The 11,958-nt window shown below is 39.6% G+C and overlaps 1 protein-coding gene across 1 annotated transcript; it reads right to left on the bottom strand.

Annotated features, from left to right (window-relative positions):
• Window positions 1–588: 588 nt before the first annotated feature.
• Window positions 589–9,952, bottom strand: C1H3orf85 (chromosome 1 C3orf85 homolog). The gene is made up of 4 exons (XM_059821864.1): window positions 9,904–9,952; window positions 2,802–2,950; window positions 2,515–2,600; window positions 589–667 (listed from the first exon to the last, which is right to left on the bottom strand). The coding sequence occupies exons 1-4, from the start codon at window positions 9,950–9,952 to the stop codon at window positions 589–591; spliced, it is 363 nt and encodes a 120-aa protein (XP_059677847.1).
• Between the last annotated feature and the right edge of the window lie 2,006 nt (window positions 9,953–11,958).

Consider the following 11,958-nt stretch of genomic DNA (forward strand, 5'->3'; position numbering starts at 1 on the left):
CTGGTTTTGGCATTCAAGACCAAGTACAGAAATTTAAACGCAGAAAGCAAAGCATACACATGCTATGGTTATATACTATAATACCTACTAATTTGACACCAGTACTTGAAAAAACAGAAATGCACTTGAAGTACAGAAGTATACTCTTCTTACTAGCCAAACCTGGAGCAAATGTGCTCTACTTCTCTTACCCACCCAAAATGACTGATTTCCATTTCTTAATTGCCTCTCAAAAATGTAGCTGAAGTAAACCACTGAGAAATAAAAATGTAGTTTTCAGTCACAGAAGCAGGAATGTACATTTGAAAACAATTGTTGAGTCAAAAATTGTTTTACCTGAAAACAGAGGGCTTTTTAAACTGAATCTGCTAAAAGTTAATGATTGCCTTGTCTTCAACTTCTTATTCAATTTACCATGACTTACATCTCACTTCTACTTATGAATATAAAATATGCTGTATTGAGGGAATTAGTGTGTTAATTTTGGTTTTAGACAGTGGGATGAGATAAAGTCATCTTATCAAATACATAAGGGCAAATACATAATGTGCCATATCCTAACATGGCCAGATACAAGACGTGTAGGATTTAATAGCTCATCCTTGTCTGTTGCTGGAGGTGAGTCCCAGACTGCTGTAGCATGTCCATGTAAGATCTGATGTTGTCACTAGAAAAGATGGAACAAATTGCTTTTAGAAAAATTTAGCAAAATTAATTTAGATATCTTGTCGGCAGCTCCAGTCTTCAGATTTGCAAGCTTTTGCAAATGTTTTCTTCTGGAAGTACAGCCCCCGAACCAGATTCCTGCATATGTATAGGCTTGCTTTTCTTAGCCATCTCAGAAATATCACTAATCATGAACAATAAGGTTGAAAATCATTGTTTTACTTTATCCATAATGTTTTTTGTAACTTCTAGCTTGATGTCTTTTCTACCACATGCTTTCATAAAAACTCTGGATGTTAATTTCTGTCATATTAACATTGGGAAGTTTATTTCAGTCTGGGAGTTAACCAGCCTCTCTCTGAAATCATAAACATGCTTCAGTGGGAGTGCCTATAAATGTGTTTCTCTAAACTGGCTTTAATCCTGTCATATGACAATCATAAGGATTACCATTCTGGAAGCATAACTCATCCTTGCAGTATGGCTGGCAGCTGTCAGGATCACAGCCTTCAGACACGTGTATTGGACAGCTAATAATTAGACGCAGTTAGGCATTTTCTATCTGAATAATTTTTCTGATGGAAAAGACGGGGTGGTTTTTTCCAGAAAACTGAGTAAAGTGTTTTCAGGTAACCAGATTTGTCACAAGGCAGAAGTGACGGCTGCTAGCCAAGAAAGCTGCTGCCCATATCGGTATTAGAAATTGTAAGAGAATATCCTGGTGGTTCCTTCCAGTCGCCCAAGGGCACCAACTGAAGGCTTGGCAGGAGGGCAGGGAAGTCATGACTTTTAGCTATTCTATTCTACTTTGCTTCTGCTCAGAGTGAGTGAAACTGGCATCACCCTTCATGTGGAACAGTCCTAGAAAGCTCAATCTGAGACTCTCCAAATCAAATTTTTATCTTATAACAAAAAAAAAAGGTGCTTTTCAAAAGCCTCATTTCAAAATGAAACTTTGTGCTCACTTTCAAAAAGAAAGCTACTTTAAAGTCAATAAAATTCAAAGCATATTAAATTCAAAGTATATTATGAGAAGAAGTCTACCCATTTTCCTATTGGTGGTTACAGCCAGACTGATCAGATTGCTAGGTCTTAGTAACTATTTTAAGCACTGAAACTTGAAGTTTTATGAGTTTAGTTCTACCCACTCCTGTCTGTTTCAAAGGACTGAAGTATCTTCATACGAAAAGCAGGAATAATGTGTATATTCTGCATTATGCTTGTCAAACTGAATCATTTAGCAATTGTTCCCTAAATTTGACAAAATTATGTCCCAAAAATGTGTACATTTTAGCACAGTCCTAAACAATTTCTCTATGACAATTTGAGACACTTCACTCCATGTACTTGTGTGCTGATCTATAAATACTGGTTTTACCAACTGCTATATCTCATTCTCTGTTTTGTTCTACTGAGGTTTTATTCTACACTGAATACAGTTTTGTTACTGAAATAGATGGGCGGGTTTATCTTTTATTTTTCTCCTCAGGAATTGCTTTCTCTCTGCTTTTTAAATCAACTATGTAGGATATATTGCTGAAGTTTAGCTTCTGTGGACTATTAAAAATATATATATTATTTAAGCTTTTAATGAATTCTTAAAAAACACTTTAAAAAGAACTTGCCACAATAAAATGACCGCTTTTAAATATAACTATAAAACTTGGACGGTAAAAACAAATCTTCTTTAATTTTTCAAGAGGTATCTTACAATCGGGTTTGTTAACGTGTCAAGTTATGCCACTAGGACCCAATTGCCAGCACTCTTATATTGGTCAATTTTACTTAATTAGGCACCTGCATGCATTCTGAGTCTATGAATGCTCTGTTGAGGAAACCCCACTGTACCTGGCAATCGAAGGATCAAAGGCAAAAGAACCCAAGTCCATGTAGTATTGTGCTGTGTCTCTCAGAGCTGTCCATGATTCACTAACCTGAAGTAGATCAAAACAGAAAAGAATATTCTGAGCTTTGATACTGAATAAATACAGCGTGTGACTACTGAGCAGCCTTGCCTGTGTTGATAAATCGGACAGATTTCCTCCCTTGCCCCAAGGGGTTACTGTTAGGTGTTAATCCTAGACCTGTACTTTCTTTTTTTTCAATAGATGCTTCAAGATGATGGAAGAAAATACCTGTTCAGCCACAGTGTATCCCCATGCATTCTGGCTGCTGCTTGGGTCCCAGTAGTTCTGAGAATATGGTATCTGTCGTTTAAGTCGTATAAATTGATTTGCTGACTCTTCTGTCAGAAAAGGTGCTCCAAGGACACCTGAAATTAAAGCTGAGAAATATTTGTAATATCAGGAAAAATATTTTAGAATGTACACTTCAAAAACCACATTTACACCCAAGGAACGTGTCTTTGGTCCTGTAGTTTATTTAACAGAAATCAAAGATGGTCCTACCTTAGATCTTCCGAAAGTCTTTTTTCTTTTTTTTTTTAAGTCTGAAGTTAATAAAACAGCTGCTATCAATCATTATTTTGCTGTTGAATCCAAAGTAAATACAGTTACAACCAAATTAAGGCACTAATTTATTTTTAATACAAGATTTTGTGACCGGAAAAATACCTTAGTCTAGAATTGCACTAGTCTCAGGTCTGCTGAGAATCTTTAAGTTTTTGTTTTAAAAAAACCCCTAAACCTACCTATGAATTTAACTATGCTTTCTAAACCTCCTGGTTTAGATGTAGTATTTTTTCTCATTAGTAGCAGCATAGAAAGTGCATGCATGGAAATTACTCTATGAGCAAAATATTTTGCACTTCTAATCTTGTTATCGCATTACTTTAGACAGCTTTTGAGGTCATCCCAGATGCAGAAGTACTTCTTGCAGATCTTGAAATAACCATTCAGCCCAAGGAAAAGGGCTGAATTCCTCATTAACGTCATATGAAAGGCCCTGGTACAGGAAAAGTCTTTTCTTTTTAGTCTCCAATGTTTGAGACACAAATTAATTTGGGGCTAAACTGGTCTGAAAGAGCATGTCAGTCAGAATCATACAATTTTTAATGAACGGCTTATTTAAGTTGAAACTGAGATATGTCAGCCAAGCTGAGGCCAGTGTCTATAAACAGCTGTGCTCCAATGTAGTGAAGTGGGTTTAAATGAACACCTGAGGGTGACCGGCACATGCTTGGTACAGATGGGCCAAGAACTTGAACCCTTGTCTATTGTGTCTTACAATGGGAGCTCAGCAGGGCAAGCTGTCACCTCGCTGACAGCTCTCCAATGCCCTTATTCCTGAATTTCTAGGGGGGAAAATCTAACTGAGAATTTCAAATGTTTGCTTTCACGTGCAATGCTCAGCTGAATCCAGTTCACTTGCTATTATTGCTAGCTTTGCTGATCATCTGCAATATGGTTGCCCTTTAGTTTTTTAAATAGAAGAAAACATATGCTGAATGCACATAGGTAGCAGGTATGTGAGCTAGAGTATTTGCTGCTCCTTTTCACTTTTTTCTTTTCAAAGCCAAAGGATGCTTGAAAAGAAGGTGAGAAAATGCTTGATTATACAGTAATGAACAAAAAAAAATGAAGGTGGTTGTCATCTTCGCTCTTAACAAAGACATTAAATAGTACTTCAGAAAATTTACTTAGCAAGCAATGACAGTCCCTGTAGTTCCTTCCTACTTCAGTTTCTTCAGTTTTCAAGTTACTGTAATCAGAAACTGGAGGAAGAAATTTTGGGGTAGGCAGTTTTCAAGGAATATCATCTTTAAAAATGTTAACAACTCCATGGAAAACCTAAGTTCAGACATTTGGTGTGAAGACTTTTGTTGTGTGAACTGCTCTCTTCCTCAGGGAACTGAGGAATAGCTATTTCTGTACTTCAGAAAGCAAGTAAGATTTTGGCCTGGGGAAGAAAAAAAAAATATTTCTTGCATTTGTCTATTAAGCTGCACAAGATAAAACTAAGCTAGTGCCAAAATTCATTATTTCTTTGGCAATTTACTATTATCCAGTAGAAAATCTATGAGCTGTTAACTTCTCTTTAGTGAATTTGGGGGTGTTTTATGGTATTAAATATTTTGTAAGCTCATGATTATATTTCTGGACTGAGACAACTGAACTGGGATCTGAAATTGGCCCAGTAACAGGCTTCACTTTTGTTTAAATGTATATATAGTTAGTAAGGGCCATTAAACATTAAATTTAATCACCGATATGTGCTCTGGCCTTCCAGCTTCACAGTAAGCTAGAAAAAAAAAAGATCATTAAGCAGCTCTGGTTTTTGTGTTTCTTTTCCCTGCTGCCCGCGTCTTCAAAAAATGAGCTTGTCATTCAGCTGGTGGGACGGTGAGGTGTTGTCTTGGCTACTGTGGTGCAGACTGCTGTGTTTTAAGGGTATTAGCTTTGAGTTTTTAATATACAGTCTGCTCTGGCTGCACCTGTATCCAATGAGAAATGCCATCCCTAACCATACTGAATATTCCCTTTGATTAAAGTGTACTTGCCTGCTCCGAGGGGAGGCGGGGGTGTCAGCTCTGCTCTTGGCTTCTCTTGTCGCTGTTGACACCCAGTTCTTGTTCTTTTCTAGCTGCTATCTCAAATCCTTCCACCTCTCACCTTTAGCACCTGGCAGCCATCTCTGCAGGGCTTGTCCCTAGCTGCTGGGGCACTCCAAAGATGCATAAGTACCGGAAGAAAATCAGGTAAGTGCCTTTATATTCAAGCTAATCCTTCAGGCTTAGCTCATTCTCTCTTCATCTTACTGTAAGGATCATTATACGTCTCTGAATGGGGCAAACTTCACTCACCTCCAGAATAACTCTAGCGAGACCATTTCTAGTGAAACCAGAAATAGTCCTGTTGGTCTTTCACTTGGGACTACACAGACAAGCAGGGTTGCATGTTTGCTTATGCTCTGGCAGAGCTCAGAGGGAGCAAGGTCTTGAAACTCTAATGTAGACCTGGGGGCATCAGACCAGATGTCTCCATCTGAGTAGCCCCTCTGAATACAGTGTATAGTCTTCAGCAAATAACCTACGTCTTGCCTCAATTTCAGTTTCTCAGACTGGATGTAAATTTTTCCCCGCCTTTTGAACAGCTTAGTAAAAGATTGTGGAAGAATTTGTTACTCAGGTAGGTGCTTTATAAACACAGACTATTCCTGAAGGACTGCAGCTCTCCATCTTGCAGAAGACTAGCACAGACACCAGGAGAAGAGAGTCTCACGCCTGGACGTGAGACTAGAGGGAGTTAGGAGCAGGTGGGTAATGTTAATGAAATGGCTCAAAGTGCATAAAGTTGAGCTGAAAAAAGATTTTCAAAAATCTTCTGAAAAAAGAATTTCAAATTGTAGTGAAACAAAGTTAACTCACTGTGAAAAGCAGTGAGACATACTGTACTTTAATTCTCTTAAATAAATATGTTATTTGAAAAGCACATTTTGGGATTAATGGCCCAAAGGGAAAATAGGAGGAATGTGTGTGGGGAGTGAACTGTTTCGGGGGCTGTATCAGCTCTTACTAGTTAGTTTTCTATCATCATCTCTTGAAGATTCACTCAGTGTTCTCATATCAAAAGCAAATTATAGAAAAATTGGCTGGTTTTAGCAAGCAGATGCTTAGCTCATGTAATTATTGCCTTCAGCAGGTAGTTTTGTTTATCCTGTAAACCTAAACAGATTGTCCAGAGGGAAAACTATTAGTAATCATTACTGCTATGGTGCCTTCTGAGCATCTCATTTTGGATTAGTGTGAACTGGTATAAGACTAAACTTGAGAGAGGGGAGATGATGGTAAAACCTCGTCATCTTTGTGAAAATAGCAAAAGTGTACTTAATGCAGTGTTGACTATAAACCCCCCCCCTTCCCCCCCAGTTATGAAAATGGCACATCAAATAGCTTGGAATGTCAAGGTAATAATACAAAAGTATTCTAGTATAGCAAGCAAACTACACTTAAAATATAAAACCAGCCTGCATAGATCTTAAATTATTGTGCATTAAAATCTCTTCATACTAGACTCAAATGGAAGCTTAACTCTATTGTGCAAGGATAGACTTCTAGGAAGTAAGGTATTTAGCTGGGTGCAACTGCAATATCTTCCCAGGAAGACTTCTTTTTCTATCAGCTGAATGTGCAATGATCCACTTCATCACACAGTCAAAAAGGTGAGTATGGGATTAAATTTTGACACCTTTGCCTGCTTAGGCACCCATTTAATTGATTTGCTTTTAACTTAAAAGCTAAGCAGTACGAGCCATTGTGTGCTTAGCAGTCTTTGGGGAGAGCAGGCAACCCACCATTTGCATGTCTAATGGTAGAGTTAAATGATAAGGAGACAAACATTTAAACTTGCTTTAGCATAGGATATGCTTTCTGCACCATCCCACATTGCGGAGCAATCTCAAGGCTTGGGACCAAAATTTATCCCTGGTATGCATCTACCACAGGGAAAAGCGGTTTACATCTGATTTTCTGTGATATTTACAAAAAATTTGACAATTACTTAGCAACACTTCAGTCACTCTCTGTGCATGTTGTCACATAAACTGCAGCTATTTGTTTCTCTCCCTAGTTTCTGAAGACTAATACAAGTTTCTGACGACCTGAAAACCTAATGCTGAAGTTATTTATATCAATGGAATTTAAATGTCAAAAGTTGGCAATTGCTCTGGCTCCTTTCCTTTTAGTCTGATAGCTTTTCTTACTATTGGCTTTGGTGATTGTCTGGCCAAAATGTCAGCTCACAGGGGTAAGGCTGCTGGTCTTATCCACACTTTAGGACGGAGCTTGGACAGAGGCTAAACTTGGACAGAGCTAAACTTCAACCTTGGACACTTTAACCTTGCTGAGGTGGCTGGTGCTGACGTGTTGGGAACTTTGAAAAAGTAAATCAAATGCTGCAGCTCAGGTGTGTTTCTTAAGGTTAGAAATGAGCCGGAATGGACACACACCCATGCTTCAGCTATCTAACTTTCTAAATCCAGAAAAGATTCACAAAGCCAGACCCCAGGACTTGGTCTGAGGATTCAGAATACCACAGCACAGCAGTGCAAGCGCTGAAAGAAAAGTGTGGAAGCAGCTGATTTTATCTTCACTAAAGTATTTCTCTAGGTTATGTGGCACTCCATGGAAATCAAGATGTGGTTATCTGCCAGTACTTTGTGGGTGGACTGCGGCAGGGATAGACTTTTGCAGGCCACCTCTGGGCCACGTGTCACCTTTTCTCAGTTGAGAAGTACCATTATACTAAAGTCAAACACCTGCATATTGCTTTTTCAAATGGTGAAAAAGAAATGTGTGGATGCACATTGGCTATGTATCCCAAAGTGTTTGGATGGTAACAGGCCTTAAAATAAAATTAAATCAGTTAGATTTACTGATACCTGTCGACAGCAAAATTTAAGGTCACTGATTGTTAAGTGCTTCAACACTCTTTGTATCACCCAGTCTTTGAAATTTTGGTCTCATCTGTTTGTTTTTAAAGCTTGAAGTACAGTAGTCTCTAGTCTTTGACAATTCTTAACTTTACAGCACAGGACCCAAGAGCTCTCTGGTTCAAGAGATGGGAGTTCAGTCATTAGCAATGGTTAGAGCTATAGCGTCAGCCTCATTCCCTCGCGGCAAAGGCAGAAAAGTTACAGACGCTTAATGCAAAATTAGCTATTGAACATGTTGCTGGTGTGATGCCAGGGGTCAGGAAATTGTCAGGTATGGGTAAATAGCAAGGCAATTCAGCAAAAATCCTAGATAATCCTAGGGAAGGAACTACTTCCCTACAGTAAAGTATTAAGGAAAAAAAAAAGCATCGGTCCATTGGTCCTGGTGAAATTTCCTTCCTAAATCCATATGTGGCCATCAGCTTAACCTTGAGTGAACAGGCAAGACGCACCAATCGGACATCCGAGAGACTTCAGTAATGATCCCAGTGCCAGGACACCACACTCTTGTACCCCATCTCTTGCTGCTGCACTCTGCAGAGGCTAAAGAAAAGGTCCAGCAAACAGCCCAGAAAGCCTGTTCCCAGAGATGTGAAGGTGGTTTATTATGGGAAGTGATTTATAGCAGCTGAGTTGAGGGTGTGAGGAAGATTCAGGTTCTCATTAGTGAGTCTTACAGCCTCTGTTTTAATTCACCACCACCTTGATCATTGCTGAAAGGATTCACAATTAATGAAAAAGTGAACTGTTTGTGATCAATGAAACTTTTAAGAGGTCATTAAAAATCAGTAATAAATAGTTCTTCCTGCTTTTTGAAGAAAGGAATCTGGGAAAGAGGGCAAACAAGGCTGTTAGGAAAGGCAGAGACATAAGGGAGATGAAAGCAAAGATAAGTCTTCCAAAAGGAGGGGCCGCAGGCTGCTGTGCTCCCAGCTTGGCTTCAGGTGACACTGTTTGTGTCATGATGGCTAATTCTGTCTGTCTCATTTTGCCTTAGCTCTTCATGTATTTACTGCATGTGTGTTGGAGCACTCAGATCTAAGAAATGCTTTTAATGCGTGCATGTGGATGGAGCATTTTTCCATGATGTGGGCAATCATCTGAGAAGTCAACAGTTGCTGCCTGCCTGGTTTGTTCTAATTCAGTGAGGAATAAATTAGTTTCACAGCATTTACATCACTGATCATTGACTGTACCGGTCTGTGCTGCTTTGGGAGGAGCATTCTTTCAGTCTTGCTGATGCTGCAGCCTTGCCCCATCCATTTTCACTCTGGTCCAAGTTTGACAGGCTGAGTCTTGATTTTTAGGTGCCCTGGTTGCAGGGTGCTGTGAAGGTTCAATGATCAGACAGCCTGAGAGCTTTAAAAAAATCAGTCTCCTTAAGCAATTCAAATCTGACATCCCGGAAATCACTTGTGAAATGGAACGTTTGGGCCCTTTGGGCATGTGAAATTGTTTGTAAAAAACAATAAATATTGAGATGAGAATAAAGTTTAGGGAAGATTCCAGAAGAACAGCATTAAGCTCTTTTTACAATCTTAACAGTTCAGGAAATCATCCTGTAAGAATCACTTTCGGTCACAAATGCATCCTTGCTTCTCACACCTGAGCGCTTGAGCAGTAAGAGGTTCAAAAGTAGTCACGAGGAGCAGATTCAAGACTGTCTTTCACAGAATTTGCTATGCAGTCTTGGGCTCGCCTACTCTCCCATATGTCCCTGCTGCAGTGATTTTCAGTTAATTCTCTTCCATCAGTGCTGTTCTGGTGGTAACACAGGTTTTTTTGCCAGCTGACTATTTAACAAGCCATAAGGGAATGACATGAAACAGGGTGCCAGGCACTTACCTGTAAACAGCAGAGCAGACAACAAAATTTGAAACATTTTCGGAGACATGGCAAATTATCCAGAAAGTGTTTCCTTTGTAAAGCAGAGGTGGTCATATGGGTTTATACTTTGTTATCTTTAGGTTTATAAATCATTTACTAGATACCTGTAAATCGTTGGTGCAGGCAGAGGGCAGGGTACAATGCTTAGTTCAGATTTGTCCTATATACCTCTGGTTGTAATCTTTGGACTTTGCAAGCTGAGCCTCCAATGAGCCGTAATGGCTTATTATTGTGTGGATACATTAACTTCTCCATAAGCTTTATAATGCAAAATAGCACATTGGGCTTTTTCTGTGCGTGCTGAACAGGCAAGTGTCTGCAAGTCAGTCTTCTGCATGATTGTTTTCCCCTCGTTGTGGTAATGGGCATGAGCGGTTTACAGTCTGATGTGAATATGAATGGTGGGAAATGATGTTTGAATCCACCTGCTCTAAGAGCAGTGCCTAAGTATACAGTATATTTTAGCTGTATAATGCTTGGGTTGAGGAAAATAAACCTATGATAAAACTGACTGAGAAAGCACTAGGGCATGGAAGGAGAGAGGGAGTTGGGTTCCTGAACCAGGCACAGGTCACAGGGTTTTTCATTGCCTTCTGCTGATGTCAGGACCTTGTAGTGTGGGACACTATGAGTTCGTGCTGTCTTACCTTTCCCACCTCTCCAGTTAGATGTTGCCTTTATATATACAACTCACTGTCAGCAACAGTTGTCTTACTGCAGACCAGTTTATCTTCCTAAGTTCACCTACACTGATGACAGCGGACCACAGAAAAGCTCAGCTTTATCACACTTTGAGGTGAGTTGATCTGCAGTTCACCGGGACAGGCGTGCATGTACTCAAAGGTCTTTATGTCAGGGAATTAGACTTTGCTGACGTTACAGGTCAGGGATCAGACTTCTTGCTGATGGGCAGTAGTACTTCATTCTTACATTCCAAGTGAGAACCATCAGTCTCCATCAGTGGATGGAGCAAAGGTTTGTTGGGAAGTAAAAGAACATTTAGTTATGTAATTACAGAGCCTTATAGTTTTTCTCATTACACATTGGTTGGCAGGAGGGGATACTATTGAACAGCAGGTCTAACAGTGGAATCCTTAACCTTGTAGTAGGTCGCTTCACAACTTTACTGTTATTTTAGCATTGTTCTAAAAAAAAAATAAAAATCAGTCAACCTAGCAAATTATGCATGGAGGCAGGTGCTCTGCATTCTGGTGCCATGTGAAGAATTAATATTAATTATACAAACTTACGATTAGCTTTCCCCATCTCTGAGCTAATAAATTAAATGTTAGATGTCAGCATTTTTGTGCACTAGCATAAAAGGTGTAAGGACAGGGACATTTGTCAATGGGTGACACAAATGGCTGTGGCAGACAAGCTCTCAAGAACTGTAGATCCCCCAGAAGTAAGTTCTAGGAAAGCATACAAGTTATCCTTTTCTCACAAACTTTTCCACGCCATCTTCTCCAGCCTCTTCCACACTTCTCTCTTACATGGACCTGCCTTTCTATTGCAGTTTCCTTCCCACAGGTATTTCCTCCCAGTTACTGGCATAACATATGCAAGAACATACTGGTGTGTCATTTTATATTTATTGCCATTATCTCTTCTTTAATGTGCAGTTTGCTCATAGAGAAAAGTGCTGGTGATACAGCCTAGGTCAGAAGAGACAATAGCAGCCTGTAAGACTTCACTGCTACCTGCGAGCAGATCACAGGGAGTCATGCTGGACTGGTAACACAGACCCAAGGCACCTACTCCTCCTATCCAACTTAGGAAGCAGAGAATGAGATGAGAAAGTTTTTCTTAGGAACAGGAGTTGAAAAAATGGTAAAGCAGTTAGACAGAGGCCGCAGATCCCAACTGACCCTGAGTATCCTAAGTCCAGGCTCCCAAAACCTAAAAATTCATCCTTGCTCTTGCAATTTACAAATAAAACCTGTCATGTGCTGGAGCATATGATTGATCTATATCCTTTACTGATGAAGCCTTGACTCTATGATAGGGAAGGTC

Source organism: Gavia stellata, chromosome 1, assembly GCF_030936135.1.
Source record: "Gavia stellata isolate bGavSte3 chromosome 1, bGavSte3.hap2, whole genome shotgun sequence".
In the NCBI taxonomy this organism is placed as follows: domain Eukaryota; kingdom Metazoa; phylum Chordata; class Aves; order Gaviiformes; family Gaviidae; genus Gavia; species Gavia stellata.